Source organism: Phaseolus vulgaris, chromosome 8, assembly GCF_000499845.2.
Source record: "Phaseolus vulgaris cultivar G19833 chromosome 8, P. vulgaris v2.0, whole genome shotgun sequence".
In the NCBI taxonomy this organism is placed as follows: Eukaryota; Viridiplantae; Streptophyta; class Magnoliopsida; order Fabales; family Fabaceae; genus Phaseolus; species Phaseolus vulgaris.
Genome location: NC_023752.2, coordinates 52,785,531 through 52,810,182, shown reverse-complemented (window position 1 = coordinate 52,810,182; position 24,652 = coordinate 52,785,531). Strand labels below are relative to the sequence as shown.

The 24,652-nt window shown below is 33.6% G+C and overlaps 1 protein-coding gene across 1 annotated transcript; it reads right to left on the bottom strand.

Moving 5' to 3' along the window:
- Positions 1–321: 321 nt before the first annotated feature.
- Positions 322–19,893, bottom strand: LOC137826559 (GBF-interacting protein 1). The gene is made up of 11 exons (XM_068632562.1): positions 19,404–19,893; positions 15,456–15,499; positions 7,770–7,875; positions 7,289–7,415; positions 6,768–7,156; positions 6,491–6,673; positions 4,941–5,325; positions 4,394–4,694; positions 4,140–4,301; positions 1,564–2,052; positions 322–1,311 (listed from the first exon to the last, which is right to left on the bottom strand). Exons 1-11 carry the CDS (start codon positions 19,564–19,566, stop codon positions 1,015–1,017), a joined length of 2,646 nt encoding a protein of 881 aa, XP_068488663.1. The 5' UTR covers positions 19,567–19,893; the 3' UTR covers positions 322–1,014.
- Positions 19,894–24,652: the final 4,759 nt, after the last annotated feature.

Here is a 24,652-nt window from a genome sequence, read left to right as displayed (position 1 = left end):
AAAGGGTTATTTATTAAAAGGAAGTTGTTCTATCCTATCTCCCCTCAAAATTAAAAGCAGAAAATATGTTAAAAATTCAATAAACAAGAGTTAAACATGTTAATGGATGAGCATCTAATTAAAAAAATAAAAATAAAAAGTTCAGTCAATATTTCTGAATCCTACAGTGACAATTTCTTTCTCAAATGTGACATTGATACATGTTGATTCCCAAATGTTCCAAATCATTTAATTCCACCGTATGCACCCAAAACATCCATCGCTGTGAGACATTAATGACGCAATGGGCAGGATCCTACAAAAGTTTGGATGAAATGCAAGTTCCACAAAAAGGCATTCTTCAGATTTTAAATACAAACAGAATCGGAGTCTACTATTAGAATGAGTTGCACAAGAGTTGCTTGTCTTAAACAAATTTTTTCTGTAAACCATGACATGACATGACAAACAATATTAGTTAGATGAAAACAATTGACACTTTCACTTTGCCCATAGCAATACAACAGCTTAAGTAAATGATTTTCTTGCTATCAAAATTCACTTTACAGGTAAGACAAGGGGCACCAGAAAAGCTTTCCCACCAACCTAAACCTTCCAAACCCTATAAACCCAAACTAAAAAGAAAGAATGGACATTTCTCATCATCACTCAACAATACCTTAACAGAGTTCAAGGACCTCAACAAAAGATAGGGAAGGAAAAGCTGGGAGCTATGAAAAGGTATTAATGGTAACACAAAATAGCAGGAGTAAAAAAGAGAAGGCCTGCATATGTTTCTACCTCGTCTAACTTTAACGGTCAATATCAGTTACAGGTGTCCTACCCTTCATATGTCCTCAATCCAAGCAATCAGAAGATCATATTGGCAAACCTTCCACCTTTTTTACAGTCAAATGTAGCCAATTGCCATGTTGTCGTCATAGAAATCCAACCATATTTTGGCATTCCTCAAAAAATTTCCCCAGATAGGACTCAATTATCTAATTTAGCTGTCAGGAAGACTGACTCCAGGCCTCAGTAGTTGCTCGGCCAATTGATTTGCGCATGCTGAGGCTGCTGATAAACGTTTCCTCCAGGACCTACCATATCAACTCCTCCAGCCATTGTCTGGGATTGTTGTAGCAGTGGATGAACTGTTGCTGCCGTCACTGCTTGTGCAGGGTGATAGATGCCTGCAAAGGTGCCATGACCAGCCTGAGTTGGGGCAAAAGTCACATGCTGACCCTGAGGTGGGAGGTTGTAGAATGTACTAGTAGGCATACTGGTAATGTCTCGGCCAGCTGCAGCCAACCACACTGCTGAACCTTCGGTCTGCAGTGGAAATTAAGAACATCATTATCATCTAGTCTAGGTCTTTCGGTACCAAAATTAAAAACAAGTTCATTACAGTAGTAAACTGTAACATATGTTTTTCATAACTGTCTTGACATGGGGTTAAACCTACTATACCTAACTGAATTTCTAGGTATATATGGTTAGTTAGTCTGGCAATTCAAATAAAAGGTCATTAAAGTTCTTGACCAAAAAAATAAACTGAAGATACAAAAGGATTGAAAAACTAACCTGCTGCCCACTGAGGTATACATTATTTTCCTTGAACTGAGAGGAACCAAGATCTTCATTGGAGGTAGAATTTCCCGCAGCTGCTGCAGAATTATGATTGTAACCAGCAGCAGAGGAGCCATATACACCATAGGCACTTGGCATTACAAGGTGAGTTGGGTTCGCAGCATTTGCACTGGGTTTGAATTGTGCAAGAGGATATTTCATTCCTGTGGGAGCCACAGCTGGGGGAGGGGGATATACAGTGCCGGCCTGTGGTTGTTGAGGAAATGCACCATTACCCAAAAATTGATGGATTGCTGGAGGTGAGACATAAAATGGTGAAAAATAGGGACCATAAGGAATGTAATTAGGAGGATAATGTGATATATGCACGCCACTGGGTCGGAAGACAGGGACAGGCTGTTGTGTAACAGCTATTGAGCTTTGCATCAGCCCAGCAGCTTGAGTCACAAGTGGCGCTGGACCTGCCGTGGACAAGACACCTCCCTGCAAATAAACATTAAAAGGCATAAATTCTTCAAAAACTGTGCACCAATCTAATGGCAAAAAACACATGAAATGCATCCGTCGAATTTATGGATGAGGTGTGATTTCCCAAAATGATACAATTTTATTACATTATTAAAATACAATATTTTAATAGTATTATAATTATAGATTATGAAGTCAGTTCTTGCCAGCATCACCAGGAAGAAACCCGACTAATTTTTTGGTGTGAAGAAAAAGTACACTACCAACATAGACCAGAGAGCCTACGTTCGAATATAGACTACATTCATAAAATTCATAAAATAATGTACAAACATCAGCTATGGCCAACATGATCTTCACAAGGCTTAGACAACCTCCTTGAGTTAGGTTTTTGGGTGATAAATGTCTAACATGGTATCACAGTCTATGTAGAATTGATGCTAAGTCACTCTTAGTAAGTGAGTTTATGTTTGACTCAACCTCACAACTGGATTCTAAGATAAGGATTGCACCTCCCTCATAATCTGACCTTATTCCTAGTCGATATGGAATCTCCAACACACGCTCATGCCAAGAAATGAACATCTCGAGCATGCGATTAGATATTTTTTGGTGGTCTAATAGGAGTCCAATAATGGTGGCATAATAGCCCTAAAGAACTTTACTAGGATAGACTCTAATAGCATCTTAGTAAGTGAGTTTATGCTTAACTCAACCTCATAAAAACAACTTGTAAGATAAGGATTGCACCTCACTTGTATATTATAATTTGATCTTATTCATAATCGATGTAGGATCTCCAACTATCACCTAGAGATGTCCAATCTAAACTTCATGTTGTAGTTGACCAGTCCTGAGTATGAAGGGTGTTAAGATGAATATGGTGAAAATACTGCTTACAATATTTTGCAATCATCCTAGCTTGAGCTAGCTTTTTGGGTTTAGTTAAGTCCAATTCATTTCTAATAAAACCATTCAACAAGTAATAGAAGCATCATTTTATAGCTGTCGGTCTGATAATAGTCGGCTAGAATAGGATCTAGTACCATCTTAAAATTTGGATATAGACCTAATCCTATAAAATCAGCTTATATACTATATTTTGGTCATATCACTAGTTGTGAGATGGGATCTCCAACAATTGTCTTTCTAATTTAGTGAAGCATCTTGCCAAGAACTAATGCAACCTAATGTTCAAGCTCTTAGGTTGGGGTTAACCATAACATGAGTCATTTAGGCTTGATTACAGTCTAGTGCTAAAGTTCACTTTATTTAGGAGAATGGGGATGACAATAATCAAACTCCTAAACACCACTTGATCATATAGCCTGGGATACCATGTGAGAGGAGGTCAAGATTTTAGGTAACTTAGCAGTGGAATAGTAGTAGGATGAAGCCACATAAGATGGTGCTACTCTATTACAACGTCAAGCACCAAATTTCCCAAAGGCTAAAGTGCCAGGAGACGGGGCTTGTTAATAATCACTTCATATTCTTAACATTTCCTATCTTCACTCCCACTCTGATTAATTTCATCATACACAGAATATTAAATTAAGAGTTTGGCAGAAAATCTAGAAATAAGCAGGTTCTACCTTGCCAACTTCCGTTCCTCTGTTCACAATTTTTTCCTCACTTCACTCCTATGCCTATGATCAATTCAATTCCACCTTTAAAAGCATTTTAATTGACAATAGGAAGAAATTGTAGAAATGAACAGGAAATGAAAAGCACAGGGTAAGAGGTACATGCAAGAAAATCCAGATGAGTCAAATATAGAGGCCCAAGCCTATCCTATAATTTTAAGATTCACCAAAAAAAGCATTGAATAAATAATCAAATATGTGTACTCATCATTTGAGAAATGGATGCTATCAAGTATATACTAGACATAATATCATTTTAAGAAAGTAACAGTCTTTGTATGATATTCTAAGTAATCAAACTATGCTACTATGCATTAAATAGATAATTAGAAATCAAATCCAATTAATACAGGTAGTGGGCACTAAAAGAAAGAATTTTTCAAATTTTAAGCATAAGTTAACATTTTATGTAGATGTTCAAAAATTAATTAGAATAGCAACAAAAACAGTCCAAACCTCTTGAGGAGATTGAGAAGTTGGAGTCGGAAGCACAGTAACATTGCCATTGTACTTGGTGTTAGCCCCAGCAGAAGAAAAAGGCGAAAGGCGGCCATCACTATCAGCACCTGTGCGGTAAAACTGGGCATAGTAACTAGTTGGATCCAATTGTTGATGAACCTATAGTAAGATAACAATCACGCATTTTAAGCAACCAAAAAGGCATAATAATTAAACAGTGAACAAAAATTTATATGCGGAAGTAGACTCACAATAAAACTTGAAAGCCGAGAAGCATCACGTGTTTGGGACTCAGAATTGTCAAACGGTGTAAGCTGAGTACCCAACATTGGCGGCACAAAACCAAAACTGTAATTCGGAGAAGTAAGTACCCCTGAGTACTGATGACCTCCTGATGGCAAAGCAGTATCTTGCTTGGACTCATTATACTCTTGAATAGCACTGGATGAGCCATCAACCTCAATGGATGACAAATTCTCGGCTCCATTAGTGGGTGATTGTGGATGGTCAGGATAATCTCCTCCAACTTCAGAATTAACCACAGCATTTTGACTGTTGGTTTAAAGAAAAGATTTGTCACAACAAAATGGATAAGTGCTGAAAATTAAGTCCAAATGTTTTCCACAAAAAATTAAAAACAATTGGGATAATGACAACTGAAATATAAGGTACTTGTAGCAGCAAAAAAACACTGCAAAAAGGGTTGAAGTAATACCTAGGCTCTTACAAATATCATTATACCACCAATAGTGAAGAATGGAAGGAAAAGAATATTAATTTAGGCTGGTCAGTAGGTACCTTGAATCCTGTTCTTCCACAGTTTCTTCAATAGTCTGAGAAGTTTCAGAAACAGGTGTAGAACTCTTTTCACTTTCTAGGCCACTAACATATGTTGTATTAACTCCAAAAGCGACTCCCAAACTTCCAAAGCTAAACTTGTTTTTTTCAGAATCAGGCACAATGATATGGTTTGGAAGTATAACATGTTGACGCTGTGGAAGATGAAAATCCTCCAGCTTCCTCTGAAGTTTTGAAGTTGCTTCTTCAGAGTCAAGGACACTAGATGCAGATTGTAACTGCTCAATTGGGCCAACTGAAACAGGAGCCTCAGATGCACTAGCTGGTCCAGAACCCTGATTATTCGAGTTTGTTGGCTTTGGTTTCCACTCCTTATTAGAACCAGCTGTTGGAAACAGAAACTAATTATAAATCTAGAGCAAGACAACCTAAAAGTCTGTAACAAATAAGTTATATTCCCACCAAATGGAATCTAGTACAACAAGTAATTGGCACCAGTGGGAGAAAAAGTTAATCAATCATCAAAAATGGCTACAGCTAGAAAAACTTTACAAGTAAACTCACCACAACATGCATATCCAGACAAATCTATACAAATATTGACCTACCAATATCTTGAAAGTAAAACCGTACATCCAACAGAAAAGACATCAGATTAACGGGGTAATGAATAATGACAGAATCTTTACAATCATGTAATGTAACAACTTCCATAACAAGATATGTACAACAATATGCATCACAGTACCAGCAAGGCGCAGGAGGTTTTTCTACATAAATGTAATCAAGTTATAATAATATCATGATAAAATTTCTAGAACATGATGAACAACAAGCCTTGTCCCACAATATGAGGATAGCTATGTACATAAAAAAGCATTGTGCTGCTCTACCATTAACAATTTTTTCATGAGAAAAAAATAGAAATTAAATAATTACTTTTAAATGAGTATGAAACTACTTACTCGACAAAACAAAAATATAAAACTCCAAATATTCAATACCAGAGAATGATACAGAAATTGTTAGCCTCTGTACAAACACATTCTGGATTTTCAGAATTTATTGACTTACAATCAATTAGAACTGTTAGATATTATTAGTTATTGTTAGCTATTATAGATATTGTAAGATATTTCTATGTAATGGGCTTAGCCCATATTTTCTGTATATTTTTCTCTCTATAAAGGCAGGAATGATAGGGTCAAAATACAGGCAGAGAGAAAGAGAGAGAAAAAATCAGATCTCAGAATATAGAGGCAGAGAGAACTGAGAAGGAAACGAGATAAATAATCAGTGATCAAACAAAAAACTGCGACTCAGGAACAGAGAATTCACTTAAGAGAACCAATTATCCATCCTACAGAGATGGCTCCCTTGCTTGAGGTGGCATATTTTGCTGGAGAAGATTGGGGGAGCAGGGGGACAACAGCAACAGAAGAATAAACACAAGGATCACACATAAAACATATTTATGTATTATGCATCTAAATCCAGGGATTATGCAGGATACAAAATTGTACCTTTTGAACAGCAGAGATATAAATTACCTTTTTGAGGGCCAATTAATTGTGTTGATCGGCTACTGTAATTAGAAGAAGGTCTACTAGTAGAAGGGCTACTATGAGTTACAGTTGATGAAGTGGGTGACATCTCAACAACATTATTCTTTGCTGCTCCCTGGGATCTGCCTTGAATCTTTCCTTGCACAGAAGAGCCACCACTCTCAGAAGCTGGCATTAGTTAACGAAGCAAATATTCTTTGTTAATTACATTGGATAACCTTAAAACCAACAAATTGTGGAAGAAAATATCAAATATTCTAACCAGCAGTTATTTTGTTTTTGGCAGAGTTAACAGCACTTGATTGCCCCGGAGGATGTAGGTTTCCCACTTCACGTTTAATTGCACCAACAGCACCAGGAAACCATAAATCATCTGATGGAACCAGTACTGGGTCTGAAGATGAGAAATAGGCAGCCGATGAAGATGATGGTCCAGATCCTGGGTGGATACTGGAGGAAGGAATTGATACACTTCCAGAAGCTGCAGCAACTTTACTTGAATCAGCAGGAGAAGCACTATTCAAATTATTTATATCACCAGAAGATGGACCCAATCTATCTCCAGTTCCAGCAGATGAAGGGGAAGGACTTGAGCCGCTAATAGTTCCAGAAATTACACTTGTTGGACCATTTGCATTAATTGGTACAGAGCTGAAAAAATATGTATAATTATTAATTATAATTTGAACCAAATGTACAAGAATTTTAATCCAAATAGCAGTAAGATAATTGTCAGAGAATAGTAATGATAGTTATCATCACAAGACATTATTTAATGATTACCTTGTTCCAGGATTTTTTTCTTTAGATATTGTCTCTTGAGAAGCTGCCATAGGTGGCACAACTTTCACAGTGGCTTGATGAGTTCCATTATCTTTTCCTGTACCAGAATTCTTGCTACCAGCAGCATCTGATAGAATGTCAATAAAACACTATTAATTTAGGTGCACTGGATGGACAACATAATAACTAATTTTTTTAAATATTGAGACTAGAATGCAGATATAAGCAGACTTTTTCATCTAACGTACAAGGTATACATATAATGATGGGCCAGGTAACAACTTTGAAGACATGCAGCATGACCATTGGTTTGAAATAATGTGACAGAAAACAGCCAGATGATATTACACAATGTTCAGATCAGACTCAACTACCCATTTCTAATACTGCTAGACATACAGAACCTAAAATAGTCAAAGCAAAAACTATTTTAGCTGACAACAGAAGGGGCTATATGTAGTAGTTGAGAATAATTATTCACCATGTGATACATTATGAGGTGAAAAATTTCCCCGACCACCCCTAGCTCCCCGCCCTTGGGTACCAGGCCTCCAGCGTGGCTCCACAGATTCTCTATTGTTAAGATTCTGTAAAATCATAAACAAGAATAGACTTAGCAAAATACATTGAATGATTAATAAATATTGATAATAATTACAGTATAGATAAATGAAAAGAGCCACAACACAAAAAACAAGAGACAAAATTCTAAAATTCATAAAAGTATCCTCTCTCCTGCAATTGAGGAACAGAAGTCTTGAGTGGGAGTGTTCCAAACAAAGAAGAAAAATGCTCCTCCCAGATTGGTGCATATGCTACATTGAGCGGCAATGTTTCAAACATATGTATGATTAGTACGAGTAAAGTCAATTAGAGCTCTAATTAAGAAGCTGATTTCTTTAGTAAATAGAATATTAAGTAATAAAAAACTAAGTTGTAAATAGTGCACAATTTTGTGCCTGTAGCACCACAAATTGCAGCCACCTTCGTCTTGGCCATTATTGCTTCAGAAGGCATAAAGCAAAATTTCACCAAGAAAATGTGCCATTTAATGCATTCGGGGATCTTGGGATTATGCCCCCTTATTAGTTAATGTGGTCTGGATATATTTCCCTTCATATTCACATGCCCCAATGTAGAACCTAAATGTATCATATCCAACAAATAAACAGCTCAGCCAGCATACTTTTTGGTGGCACATAGCTGTTTCTTGCTAGTTTATGGCATTCCATCTCTGTTCTGACCAGTTTTCAGTGGTGATCTGACCTTCATCTCTAGCTGTTGAAAGGATTAGTGACAAAACAAGTCATGGAAGTATTGCTCTAGTACCATGTTGAGAAAAGAGAAACCAAGAACCCATATGATGAATTCCATGTGGTGTGTATTCTTATTTATAATAAAGATGAGATAGAATAATAAGGAACAAAATCAAGATCCAATGAAGAGAAATATTCAGTAATATATTTCCCTATCGAATCATATCATGTCTTCCTATTTAATGTAATTGAATCATATCTCTAACATAATCAAATCACATCTCCAACTTCCTCTTTCAAGTTGGAGCATATGTATTATATGAAACAAGCTCTTAACAAATGTCATCAACACAAGACCCCTTGAGCTAAATGATAACACAAGTTTTGGCGAACATGACACTCAACTGGTTGTTGGAGCTGACAGTAAATAATGACAAAGCTAATTGATATTTCTCACAAATGACTTTCTATGTCTAAGTGACAATCAATCTTCAATATTCTTCATCCTTTCAACACTCCCCTTCAAGCTAAAGCATATGTATAATGAGTCAAGCTTGTTAAAAACTGTCAGAGGTCACAGTGGTTGCCAAAGAACAGAAAAGGGTAGATGACATGGCGGCTTCCAAAAAGCAAAATATTGGTTGGAGTAAGAGGTGGCTGCCAGAGGAAAAATGATTAAAGGATGCAATGATTGCCAAAAGCAAAAAAATGCTTAGAGGACACAATGGCTGCCAGAAAGCAAAATATCTCAAAGGACACAACAGCTGCCAAAAAGCAAAAATGCACAAAGGACACAGTGATTGTCGGCAAGCAAAAAATTCTCAAAGGACATGACATCGATGGGAAAACCAAAAATGCTCAAAGGGTACATAGGAGAGCAAAAAATGATCAGCACACAAGACGATGCCAATGGTGACGCCGTGACGGTTGCGGGCTAGAAAAATCTTGTCAGAAAAACATTGGTGGTGAACAATAACATTGGCCAGAAAAAATTCGCCTGAAACAGAATTGTCAGAAAAAACAATCCAGTGACAATAATGCCAACCAGAAAAGGCTCAATGGAAAGCCGTCTCCTGTGAACAGTACGCTGGCAGTGAACAATGCATCCGACATGAACAGATACAGTAGGAAAAAACATAAACCGAAAATCATGGTTTCTAAAATATTTACATCTCTGAACAGTGGGCTGACAGAGAAAGCAGGGGATTTGGGTTTATTTCTCCTTAAGACTCATGATACCATGTTGAAAGGATTAATGACAAAACAGGTAAGGAGGTTGGTATCGCTCTTGGACCATGTTGAGGAGAGAAACGCTGAATTCTGTGGCTTGTACACACGAGTATTCTTATTTATAATGAAGAAGAGATACAATAACAAGGAACAAAATTAATATCTACACTAGCAAAGACCTATCTCTTTTTTGGCTAGTTTCCAATGATTTCATCATTGTTCTGGTTTTCCCACAACTATTTCAGCTCTGTTCAACTTCTCTGTTATGTCATCAACCTTGACAAAATGGCTGAAACAGCAATGGCTTCATCCATGCTCAGTCACAGGAATGGCTTCATCCTTGCCTCTGCCTCAATTACTTCATGTGCATAGGCAAAGCCCAAGGAATAACTTGGATATAGCATGGCAGCAGAATAATTCAAAAAATATCAACTGGAAAGTTGTTACTTGTGACTTTTGTGGCAAAACTATTAGGGGTAGTATTACACAGCGAAAGAGACATCAAATGGGAATGAGAGGCGACATTGATATTTGTATGAAGGCTCCTAGAGGTAACAAATATGCACAAACAATCCAATCTACGGAAGAAAGTTGAAATGGGGACATACTTTGATTGAGCCTCGACAAAACGAGGAGGAGGACTAGGAAGAGGTGAAAGAAATTTTGAATATTTGAAATGGAAAAAGACCGGCAACATCATGTGACCATACTGCCATTACCAAACAAAGCCAAAAAATGCCAAAGGCACCATGGATTTTTTGTTATTAAAAAATAAACCACCAAATTAGGAAAGGCTAAGAGGAAAATTAGCATAAATAATGCTTTTAACAAGGAGGCAAAGGCAAGAACAATTCAGTATAAGAGTGATTCCTTTACAGGAATAGAATTGATTTTATTGGTGGGCACTCGAAGAGCTTCAACTTAATGGATTAGGTTATTAGAAATTATAGCCCACGTCTAAAAGGTTCGAGCTACCATGAGTGAGTTCCTCTCCCCCTTATAAGAAAGTTGGAGTACATGAAGGAACTATTGAAAGTCACTATGCAGAAAGAAAATATTATAGATGTTCAATTATTTCCAAGACGTGGACAGATAAGAAAAATAAAACCTTGATCAAATTTTGTGAATCATCCAACTAATGTATGTATGTGAAGAGCATTTATGTGTCTGCATATGTGAAGGCTGGGAATGAATTATTTGAGCTCTTGGATAGTTATGCTAAGGAGTTTGCAGAGCATACAGCTATGCAATTTATTACTGACAATGGAAATAATCATGTTTTCCACTGGTAAGAAATTCCCAATTTAGTTTCATCTAGCAATTTCAAATCTTAATTATTACTTGTTACTCATTTTAGATTATGAAATTTAGTCTTAGGTTAGTTGGCTAGCCAAGAAGCAAAATCAGTTTTGCATTTCATGTGCTGCATATTATGTTGATTTGATGGAAGAAGACAAGGGAAAGATTGCTATGGTGACAAAAGACAACAGAAAGAAGGACTCAATCTCGTGGGGTTTATTTATAACCACTCATTGCCCAGAATACTATGTGGAGGTTCACAAACATGTTTGAATAAGTTAGATATAGAGTGACAAGGTTGGCCACCAGGCCTACAAGATTCCTTTGTAAGGTGAATTATAAAAAAAATAATCTTAGAAAGATGTTCATTTCCAATGAGTGATAGAAGTCAGTGTAATAATTAGAGACAGAAAAGAGAATAAATGACAGAATATTGATTGATCTTGATACAATATCATGAATTACAATCTTTGGGTACAGAGACAATTATTTGTATATCAGTGAGACTTCTCTAGGAATCCACCTGGTCTAACTCTAATTAACCTGCAGCTGACATAACAGACAGAGTCTATAACAGCTGTCACAACTAACACAATCATGTGCTCTGTCAGTCCAAGAAAAGCAAGAGGCAAAAGGGAAACTAGCAACAGTATTTACATTCTTAAGGCTAGGGGTGGTCTTGATAAAGTTCTTGGGGTTGTCGATCAGAAAATGACTGCAGTGAATTCCATATATGAAGCTACAGATAGCCAATGAAGCTACTGAAAAAGCATTCAAAGCATTAGAAATATAAAAAAATCTAAAGATATTATCTTAGAACATCTTTGATGATCTCTTAAGAATTATTCTTCTTTTATATTTTGATTTGTTTCTTTATGTAATTAAGAACTTCATAATTATAGAAATATCTCTTTAGAATCAGATTTAGGGTCTGTTTAGACAAGCTTCTTCACAAGACTTCTAGAAAAGAAACAAAAGAAATAGTGAGATGAGTTTCTCCATAAGCTAATTAGCTCATGCACAAGTTAAAAATATATGAGAGATATACTACAAATAAACTTATGCATAAGCTAATTTTAGTTTATAGAGAAGTTCATTTCAATTTTTCTATATATTTTTCTCTTCTAGAAGTGTGCTTATGGAGAAATTTGTCAAGACAGACCCTTATTAGAATATGACTTGTAGACATATCATATCATGTATAGAGGAATAATATATCCTACAATTATTTGTATATACTATATATTGTCATCAGCTTATGTATAAAGATGGATTTTATCGTGTAGTTCATATGTTCAACCACTCTTCCATCTATTTTTCTCTCTTTCAACATGCTATCAGAGCATTGTCTGTGTCATCTTCCATAACCTATTTTGTCACTACTCTACTGCTTTTAAAAAAAAATAGAAGTGGAACTCCAATTAGTCACCTTTTCTGTTGGGTATCTTATTTCCAGCATGACTATCACTTTTCCACTATATCCTAATTTGATTTGCCACTTAATTCATAGTTGTCATTCATGATTGCCGATTTTTGCATTGACAGACCTTATGTTTGCCACCTTTCAAATGCATTGGCCCCAACTGTTCCAAAAACATTGGTTCCAACTTCTTCCCAGATGCACTGGCCCCAACTTTGTTCTAGATGCACAGAACTTGATGTAGTTCCAAATGCAATTGCTGGCTTTTTCCTAGATATACTACCCTGACTTTTTCTGAGGCATTGGCCTCAACCTTTTCCCCAAATGCACTGGCTTCGGCTTTTCCCAGATGCACTGGCCTTGACTTTTTTCTCAGATGCACTGGCCTCTACTTTTACCTAGATACACTGATCCATGTGTTTTCCCAGATGGATTGACTCCAAGTTTATCCCAGATGCACTAACCCTGATGGTAACCTAAATGCACTGGCCCAACTTTTCCCAAATGCATTGGTCCTGGCTTTTTCCTAAATTAACTGGCCCCGGTAATTTCTTGGATGCACTGACCCCGACTATTTTCAAAACTCACAAGTCCCAACTTTCTTCCAAATGCAAAGGCCCCAGCTTTGTCCCAAATCCCTGAGTTGTTTTTCCAACTATTGTTTTCGATCAATCTCGATTTTTATGTTTTTTTACTTTTAATTTGTGGGTTAGTGAATTATTTTCTCATAACAAGCTAAAGCTTAGTATCCGTCAGTTTGATGGGGTGTTTAGAAATACAAGAAATCTAAAGATATTATCTCAATATTCTAGAGTATCTTAGATGATCTCTTAGGATTAATTCTTCTTTTATATTTTGATTTATTTCCTTACGAAATGATTAGTTAGGATTTTTATAATTATAGGAATATCTTATCAGAATTAGATTTAATTGAATATGATTTATAAACATATCATGTATATAGGAACAAAATATACTATACTTATTTGTATTTATTGTCATCAACTAGTATAAAAAGAACCCTGTAGTGTAGTCCATACACACAGTTTTCAGTATCTCTTCCATCTATTTATCTCTCTTTCAACACAAAGGAAATAAAGTTGAGTGCAAGGTAATTTTAGCTATACTTTATAACATATATAAATCTCATCTTCATCATTCGTTGAGCAAGTCATTATCTAAATACTCAGTTCTTCTATGACAATCCAAGAATTGAAAATTATCCAAAAGTAATGAAGGGGCCATATAAATGCACTAATAATAGGCTGTTTACTACGGAGAATGCACTCCACATTTAGAAAATGCCATCATTGAAACAGTGAGTTTTTAACTTATAGTTCATTGAGATATACGCAGAACTGCTTCCTTTAAGCACAAAAGTAAATGTCAAATAACTACATTTTAAAAGGTTTCATATATAATATAGTGAAATAAGATTTTATTAGTTACAAAATAAACTCATTCTAAAAAGAGAAGGAGACTTGGTTTTAATTAAGTATAAGAAAGCTCTTAAGGAAAACTTTGAGTCTTGTGATTGATCTCTAAGACAAAACGGGTGTTTTATTAATATTAAGAGAAAATGAATCAATACAATAAATAGAGAAGATTTGATATCCTCTAATAACAAAGATATGATATGGGAATAAATTAAAGCATTCCTAATACAACATATATAATGTATATATTTTTAATTATATAGGATCAACTTATTTCTATAATTATAACAATTTCCCTCAAGTTAGAGCATAGAAGTTGTATGAACCCAGCTTGTTGCAAATATAATCAATCATCATTCGTCATAGAGACTTAGTGAAAATGTCAACCAATAATTCATTAGAGTTGACAAATCTAGACTCTAGTTTTTTTCTTATGAAATGACAATTTAACTCAATATGTGTAGTCCCTCTCCTGAAAGACAAGATTAGAGGCAATGTGTAATGTTGCTTGATTGTCAATACAAGGTGCATTTGGAAACATTCTTCAAATTTAAGCTCTTTGCGGAGTTGTTTTACTCATATGAGCTCACAAATGACTAATGTCATTGCCCTGTGTAATGCTTCTACCCTTGATCTTGCCACAACATTTTGTTTTTTACTTTTTCACGATATAAATCATCTCCAACAAGAACATAGTACCCTAAAGTGGAGGATCTATTGCTTGGTGACCTTGCCCGGTTAGCGTCAAAATACCTAACAATTTGAGTAATTCCCTTATCTTCATAAATGAGGCCTTCTCCAAGAGCCTTCTTAATATACTTTCGGATTCGTACAATTGCATCTCAATGGTCTTGAAAATGAGTCTAAAAATATACTTCTCTCACTGTAAAGGTGCTCACTAAAAAGGCAATGTCAGGACAAAGTCACAATGAAGTAGTTCTAGCTTGCCAACTAACCTTTTGTATTTTTCAAGATCAAAATAGGGTTCTCCTTGGTTAGGTACAAGTTTGACACTAGGATCCATTAATGTGCCCAGAGGCTTAGCATTTATCATCCTTGTTTCTTCTAGAATGTCGAGAGCATATAATCTTTGAGGTATGGGATCTCCAACTCATACCCTCATATTGGGAACGAAACATCTCGAACATGGGAACAGAGGGGGACTCGATAGTGGGTGCCACAATAGGTCCAAGAGACCTCGTTAGAATAGGCCATAATATTATGTTAAACTCTAAGTAAGAGAGAAACATTAAGTTGAAACCATGTGTCTCTGAGACAACATGAGTTTTTACTTATTTTGAGAAAAAGGAATCTATGCAATAAATAGAGGAGATTGATATCCTCTAATAACAATGCTATGATATGGGAATAAATAAGAATGTTCCTAATGATACATTTATAATCTAGATATTCTTGATTATATAGGATCGACTCCTTATTCTTATAAACAGAAACAATCAATAATCAACCAAGCGAGCTAGTTAATAATGAATTATTTAAGGCCATTACTGACAAGAATATCTTACCTCCTTCCTTCGGTCTTTCTTTCTCTTGACCTCATGAAATGTGTCTGCCAAACAAATTATTCATGTTAAGACACATGTGGAAAGAACAATAAAAATGTATAAATCCATTAAGAATTTACATTAGAAGTTTAGAACCTATGAACCCATAGAAATCATGTGTGAATGAAAGGCAATTAAAAAGAAAATAATGAAGGATTGATTCAACATCTCCAAAGATGGAAAAACACCGCTGAAGCTACTTCAACATGACAATGTAAAACAATACATGAATGGAGAAGTACTCTTACATGCAAGATGATAAAATGAAACTTCACACTTCAACCAATAATCGAAATAGGGAAACAATTATAAGAGCATAAAATTAATTATGAAACAATATTAGCAAAGAGCAACACCACACATCTACATGCCAATCAAATACGTCAAAATCAACCATTCATAAAAATTAAAACTAATATAGTCTACAGAAAAATTCACCACTTAATATTTATCCAACCCAATAAGTAGACAAATAAAACAAGCTTCAAACTTCACATATCAATAGATTAATCCACTGAAACCATATGCCTTTGACATTAGAGCATGGTAGTCAAAAACGTGATTCAAACTGCAAGATTCTACAAATCAAAAATCTTCTTCTCCCTCTCTGATCTCACATCACCTAGAAGTTGTGATTTCGATGAAGGATTTTTGGAAGAATATCATAACTTGTTTGAAGGGTGCATTGCTTCTAATTGAAGTCTTCGATTGGTTAATTCGGATCAAAAGCTAGTCATGGGCTTCATTTATTAAGCAATGGACCAAGCTAAGGAGAAGTTACAAAAGACTTTCAATGCTATCAAAAAAAGGACGTTTGGTTAGCTAACTATCTATGTATTTGTTTGTTAGGATAGTGATTTTGAAATTGAAAACAAAAAACCAACTTAACATAACATTTTGGTTAGTTATTTTCCTTTTTGGAACATCATTGATGAAAGGTGTGACAAGCAACTTCATAGGCCTTTGCATGCTGGAGGCTATTTTCTTACCCCTCAAATTCATTATCATCCCGGATTTAAAGCAAATTTGGAAGTGAAACAAGGTCTAATGGAATGTACAACTATGATGGTGGAGGATGAGGATGAAAAAACTCTCATTGATGTTAAAATTGATGATTTCAAAAAACGAGCAAAAATATTTTGGTTGTCCCTTGGCTACTAAGTCAATTAATTTAAGGACTCAAACAGATTGGTGGGAGTCTTATGGTGATGAGTGTCTTGAACTCCAAAAATTTGACATTCATGTATTGAGCTTGATATGTAACTCCTCCAGATATGAGCGTAATTGGAGTTCCTTTGAGATGGTAAGTTAATGTTAAAATATATATAGTCTACTAGTCCACCACTTGCTTATCATATTTGTCTTTGCATTTGTTTAGGTCCACACAAAGAGAAGAAATAGGCTAAAGCAAAGCACAATGAATGATGTTGTTTTTGTTATGACTAATTTAAAATTAGCTAAAAGGAAGCAAACAAGAAAACCAACTCAAATTAATATTGATGATTGCTTATCCGATGAAGAGTGGATTATGTAAGATGAGCATGAGCATTGGATTTGGATGAAAACTTGGTTGTAGTCGAAGCAGAAGAGGATGAAACTTTACATAGTCATGATTTACAAATGACTTATTTGAATGGTGAAGGAGATGGAAATGGAGTTGAAGGTTTCTATGCAGATTATGAATTTAACTGACAAGATTGTTCTCTTTAGATAGATTATTATTTTGTTACTGTTTTGTAACTAGGAAGGAGCTACTCCTATGTAATGAGGATGTGGTGTTTACACCTAATTATGTACTTTTATATGTTATGAGGTTCAATAATAAAATTGAGCAAGATATAATGATCTTACAATCCGTGTTATGATCTCCCGATTTATGATTCATATTTCTCTTTTCGATCTTGAGTAAGATCTCAATTTTGACTACCATGCATTAGACAATCTCATGCACAATGCTACATGCAATAGCATGGATGTCTCTTGGCTATTTCTAATATATAATCCTTCTTGCAATGCACTTCATTGTTGTGGCATGGGGCACCACAATAGTGAGATACAGTGTTCGACAGGGATCATAGTTGCTTCTATTCTATACGGAGCCAAATTTCTTTTTTTTAACTTACTTGTAACCCATCTTCACCAGTGGGCTACACCAAATTAAGAAGTCAAGATCCACTGAAACCAACAAACAAATGTAGGAATCACAGATTACGACTGTTGAGTTCAAATTTAGGAGTAGCTCCCGTAACTGTCATCATTTTGACCCTCTTCCAACCTTGCTCTGGCCATCAACCCTTCCTTCAGTACTACACCCAACACAGTACCTTTGTTTCACATGTGGCTCTCTCCTCCAATGTAGAAGGTGAGACTACCTGCAGCTTTGTAATACAGGTGTCTCAGAACTTGCCCGCTTTTCTTTGTTCTCTTATGTCTCTCTTTTTAATTAGGTGATTCATAGTATTCGTGGTTGTAATAAATATGCTAAATATGATTTTAGTGTTAAATGTTATGCCTGAAAATAATGAAAAATTAGTTAATCTAGATCTTTTTTTCAACTGCAATGTAACTACTATTTTTTTATCTATTCCTGCAATTTACCCTATTCCAGATCCAAATAACTTATTAAAGTTTTAAAACAGCTACAACGGTCAATTGAGTTAATTTGCAATTTTTTAAAGTGTTTCCATTCAGTCCACATCCTTTGTTATGGCACTGAACTGTGATCTGCTACACAGTTATCAAAACCTAAACATATCAAGAGAAGCTGCTCCAAGTAGAAAAATGCAGCCAAAATTTTGCATGAACTGCAAGAAAATGTTGCCGTAAGACCTATTTCCAAACTAGCCTTACATGCAGCACAAAACATGGAAAATCCATGTGAAGACTGAATCTGCAACAAACCAACAGCATTAATCCTATTAAGCATCCAAAAAAGAGGTTTAGATTCCAAATGAGCTTGTCAAGAAGGAAACTCTAGTTATCACAAGAATGAATAAGAAACTAGAAATAGGACATACAGTACTAAAGCACAAAGATGAGATTTTAGAGTCAAAATAATACAATCTTGACTGCAAAAAAAAAATACATTAATCAAATTAAAACACAATGTCCTACCAAAGTATAAAATACCCTTTCATAAGAATCCAGTTTCAAGTCAACTTGAAACTATTAGCTGATAACAAATATAGCTCTGAAATGCCACCCATGTATTTGGAAAAAGAAAACTCGAGAAGAAGGGCAATAACACCATCACTTATACTCATTATAGAAACCCAATATACAAAAGCAACCACTCTCAATAATATATCCAACACAAGCTCCCTGCTTAAATAACTCACATTCTGAACACCACCCAACCAATCATCAAACAAAATTAAATATCAATTGAACTCAGATTCAGTGACAGTGCAAGCTTAAAAACAACGAGCTCAAAGCATGAACAAACAAGCCGACAGTGGAGTTGAACATGAATAAATGATATACCCTAAACCATTCTGACTATTTATGAAGAAAATTCTGACCCGAGCCAACCAAGTCCATAATCTAAACAAATTAACCAATTATATCGAAGTACAAAAGGGAAGGAACCCTTCAAAATTTCGTCCAAAAACTGAACTTTCTACAAGTCAAGCTACACAAAGCCCCAGAGAAACAAAAAGGGCTAATTAAAAAAAATCCCCTTCTTAGCCAAACAAAAAAATCTCAACAGTGAAACCCCATCATGGCAAACACAATTATTCAAGGTCCCCCATCCAACCTCACCAAAAAAAAGGGGCAAAAATTCAAAATCAAAACAAAACAAATGAACCCCAGATGAGAGAACGCAAAGTCCAACACCCGGATCACACAAGCACAGATATCAAAATCAAGATCGAATCCGCTGAGTTAAATAGGGGCAAATAACGATACCCTGAAGGAGAAGCTTCTGAGTGGTCTCGTTGGGATCCATGGAACATTCCTTGAGCATTGCATAGATGTCCTCTTCACTATGATTGCCCGTGATCTCCTTGATGTTCTGGATCGTCCTCCTCACACTGGTCGGAATTGAAGCCCTAAACCCCGCACCGCTCATCTTCGCAACACAAAGTCGCAAACTTTGCGAACACAGTATATGTGGGCAATGAATAGAAGGGAGCAAAGAGGGGTCAGTGATTAATTGGGTGATGCAAAAGAAAAAAGCACTAAATAAACATAGAGATAGAAAGAGAGAAAGACAGAGAGATGTAGAGAGAGTTCAATGAGGATTGTGAGAGGGTATGTATGATCTATGGGGTTTGAATTGATCAATCTGAATTCTGAACTAGGAATATGGGGAAAGAAGGAACAAAACCAAAACCAAGTGTGTATGTAGGTGTATCTTTGTTTATATTGTTTTTATTTTTTATTTTTTTTTTATTTTGCTCAAAGAAAGACTTTTTGGTTCCTCTCTTTCTTTTTATTTTCCTTCCTACTTACCTTTTCTTTTCCTCCTATTTTCCTATGGATTTTCTTACTTTTTTTTTATATGCTCCTTCACTTATTTTGAAATTAAAGTAATATAGTATTTTTAAATTAATTAAAGGTTATAAATCACATGCAATGCTTTCTTCATGTAAGAAATTATTTGAAAACTTGAGGTAAAATTTACTAAAAAAAAAGTAGTTGAACGTTTCTATGTTAAGAGATTACAATGACATTAAAAGTATAAGTAAAAATAATTATTCAGCTTTAGTTGCTTGATTTAATTAAAAGTATAAGTAAAAATAATTAATAAGTTAAATGATAAGTATAAAAAAATACATATATGGCTATTTGAGGTCAAATGAAATTTTAAACAAAAGATCGCTTACATGTAACATTTTTATTGATTAAAAATTATTTTAAAAAAATTAGAAAATCGTGATATAGACATTTGTTGATTTAAATAAATAAACACTAAAAAAAAGAGACTAAAGATTTCTACAAGATAATAAAATGGAGTGAATTTCTTCATAAATTAAAATTATATTAATTTGTACAAGTTATCTCCTATATTTTTTCTAAATTTTTACTTTTTGTATCGTATATTAACTTATAAAAAAATTAATTTCATTCTTTTTTTTTCTCTTATCTTTAAGGAGAAATTCGTCTAAAAAATCTTAAGACCTACTTAGACTAGTTTCTTTATAATTGCTTTTAAATAATAAAAAAAAGTAATGAGTCCTTTATAAGTGAAAATTAACATGCGCACAAGCTTAAATAAAAATTTAGAGGAATTATATACAAAAAAAAAATATCAACTATTTTAACTTAATTTTTAATTTTATAGAAAAATTAATTTTAATTTTATTTTGTTTAAATACTTGTGAAAAAAACTAAATATATTCATGAAAATGTTGGTCTAAAAGACCCAAGTATCATATGAAACTCATATTGATTGTGTTAAAAAAAATATTTGAAAACATTTCTAACACTTCCTTTGTCTTTTATTGACCATGATATTGTTCCCAGGGTTTATTTAAATAAAAATATTAAAATAAAAGTAATAACCTATTAAAGAGTTTATTTTCACAAAATACTTAAAAATAAGCTTGTATTATAAAAATAAATTGTATCCAACAAAATTAACTTATAAATTAATCATGACAATTATGAATGATATTCATTTAATACTTTTTTATATATAATACATAATTTGTAGGAGTAAATATAAGATAATATTTAATATTTACAAACTATTAAAGTTAAAGTTTCTTTTAATTTTATTTAATATTTACTTTAAATAGATAAAAGAATAGTTATTTCATTTTTATTTATTAATATAATATTATCAGGATAATCCCTCTATCTGAAGTATTATTATTTTAAAGTTCAATTACTTCATCTTAATTTATCTTTAAAAGACGTAAGTAGATTAAGAAAATAATGTATATATAAATTACTTGAAAAAGATTTATTTGACATCATATACAGTAAAAACATATATTTCACATTATAATAATATTTTAAATTAAAAAATAAATTAAATATAATTAAAATATTATTTTATTGATTTGTGAAGTATATACTTATTATTGTTTGTATCACCACTCAAATTACTTTTGACATCAACATGTGAGACTTGTGAGAATACTAAAACAAATTTATAGAACAAATTTATAATTGATAGGTAAAATTATAGAAGTAGTAAAACAAGTATAAACTAACTGACACTACCAAATAAAAACCGACAAATCAAACAAAAACCGACAGTTTATTTTCTATGAAAATAAACAATATTTTTTTTATCAATAAAAGATAAAAAAAACATTTTGAATTAAAAGGCACAAACTTTAATGCATGATTTTATATTGGAATGAGTTTATCGATTCCGTTATTTTTTTAGATAGTTGAGAAATCAATTTTTAAGAGATGATTTTAATAATTTCATATTCGAGGAATCAATGTGAATGATTTTTTTAGTTGCATCAATATCAATTAGGTAAGAGTGTTGTGTGTTTTTATTTACCAAAATACAAACAAGTGAGAAATATTAACTTTAATTCCAATTTTATCAATTAACTTCTCATAATCATTTATTCTGCTTTTTAATTAAATTACAAGTACATTTTATTGAAACAATGTTCATATCTCTTGAATCCATTTATTGAACATATTTCAATATCTAGTGAGTTTTACACATTAAAATTTTAAGATAATTGTTATTTGTGGGTTCGAGATCCATCTTTTGAGACAAATTATTACTTCTGACTCGGTACACTTGTCGAATTAGGTCAACAAGTTTTTGACACCGTTGTTGGGGAACAATTTTTAATTTAAGATTAAAGTTTAACTCATCAAGCATTGGGAAATTTTGTTTTTCTTTTATTTTTAAAACTTAGTTATTTTTTAAAATATAATTTGACTTTAAAATATCACAGTATTGAGATAATTAAAATAAGAGAGTAATCATTCATCAAACAAACAACATTGATAATTACTCATATTAAAATAAGATCAAAACTAAAGTTTAAGTGATAAACAATCTCATCAGAAGAAGTAGGATATGAGAATTATTCTTTCTTGAAGTAATCATCCTTATCATTATCTTCTATATTTAATGGAGTCAACAACATTTGAAGGAGATTTTGCAATGAGTGGAATAATGTGTCTAGTAGTACTATGATCATTTTGTGTCCTCAAAGTTAACCTAGTGAGGAGGAATAGGCTTGTGAATCATGAAATCCATTGGAACCTGATAAGTGCCAAATTTCAGTAATATTTCATATTAAAACATAGGCACTTATGAGTATTAATTGCTAAAATAAGTATTAAATAACCTGTAAATTATGAATTTATAGCTTTTTACATATTTTATGATTTTTATTTGAGTAAGAACGATTATTCCCAAATTTTGTGTTAATTTCAAGATTCTAGGGGAGAATGGAGATGATTAGGCAAAAGGAGATTAATATAAGCTAAAAAAGGGAAAGTTGGAAGGCCCAACATGCACCAAGATCACAAAAGCCCAACTCATCATCAGCGTATCTCGCTCAAGTGAGCTTATTCTCGCTTGAGCAAGATTGCTCCAACAACATTGGTCATTTTTTTATGTTTTACTCGCTCAAGCGAGATTGAGCTTGCTTGAGCGAGAATCCACTTAAGCCCAAGCAAATTAGGTTAAATAGGCAACTTGAGGCACAACCCTAGTGTGCAGGATTGAGAGGAAAACACCATTGAGTGAATTGTAGTCCAATTGGGAGAATAGGAGGTGTGAGAAACATTAAAGGAGGTAGTTGTCAAGAAGAAACATCTTGGATCTTCTTTTCTTGCTCTTCATGCTTGTAACAGTCATCTTGTGTGGCTAATTCTATCCTTTAGGGTTGGGAGTAATTTGTTAAAACTCTTATGTATTGAGGTGATATCTAAACATAATATTTTGTTCTTGATTGATGATTGGTATTATTATTTTGTTTGTAATGCTTGGTTTACCATGATTTAGAATCTTAAATTTGTCTGGAAAGTATTTTTAAGGTTTTGACCTAAATGATAATGTTTAACATCTTTGAATGCTAGGAATAGATTTGAAATGTTAATTGCTATCAACGTCTGATCTTAAGGATAAGTTGTTTTTATAAATATGCGAGAAATTGATATTTAGGAAGCATCTTAGTATTTTTATATGCGAGAAATCAATATAAATGATTTTTATACGGGCATGAATATCAATCAAAGGACATAATATTGTCATGATAATCAAAATACAAAAGAGTGAGAAAGATGAAACTCAATCGTTATTTTTCCAATTGAAATAATTGCAAGCATAACAAATTCTAACAAACTTTTATTATTCTATTTTATATTTAGTGAATGTTTTACTTGATTATTCAATTTTTCCTTGTGGGTTCGATATCCATCTTTAGGGACACATTATTACTTATGACAATGTGGAGCACTTGTAGTAAAAAGTCATCAGAACCCCAAGTTTCTTTTATTAATTATTATCTTTCTTTATTTTTGTTTTTCTTTTATTTTAAGAAAATAGTTTTTTTTCTTTATTTTAAATATTTGTTATTTTTGTTTTATTTTTAAAAATTAGTTATTTTTTTGTTTAATTTTTTTGTTGCGTTGATGCTTACTTTAGTTGTCTTATGATATATGTTATAAGAAGACAAGTTTTTTGGAGATCAATTATAGTTAGATTTAGAAATTGAGAAGACAACTCGATAACTTAGGAAGAAAACAAGAAAAAGAAAATAGGAGTTAGGGAAGAATCCCCAACCACATCTACCCCTCACCTTGAATCAATTCAGGAAGAAAGCAACATGGATGAGGAAAGACAACTACCACCCAAAAAAACACTTGGAAATTATGTTATGCAACAGAGCCCACAACACTTTTCCAACATTGCAATCCCTCGTGCTACTAAGAATTTGGAGATGAAGCAAAATTTTCTCAATTTAATCAATACTCATCAATTTACTAGCATGGATCATGAAGACCCATATATGCATTTGTCTACCTTTACTGAGTTGCTTGGAACAATGGGGTTCCAAGAATGTGACATTGAATATGTTCATTTGTGTTTATTTTCTTTCTTATTAGTACTTAAAGCTAAAGAATGACTCAAGTCGCATCTAAATCAGAACCTCACAGATGGAAAGATGTAAAGGAGAAGTTCATACATAGATTCTTTCCACTCTCTAGTTACATTAAAGCAA

Excerpts from the sequence above, each read along its gene's own strand:
- LOC137826559 (XM_068632562.1), bottom strand. The coding sequence starts at position 19,566 with ATGAGCGGTGCGGGGTTTAGGGCTTCAATTCCGACCAGTGTGAGGAGG. Across the intron at positions 7,157-7,288 it reads GAAAAAAATCCTGGAACAAG|CTCTGTACCAATTAATGCAA; the intron begins GTAATCATTAAA and ends ATATTTTTTCAG. Across the intron at positions 1,312-1,563 it reads TATACCTCAGTGGGCAGCAG|ACCGAAGGTTCAGCAGTGTG; the intron begins GTTAGTTTTTCA and ends TTTCCACTGCAG.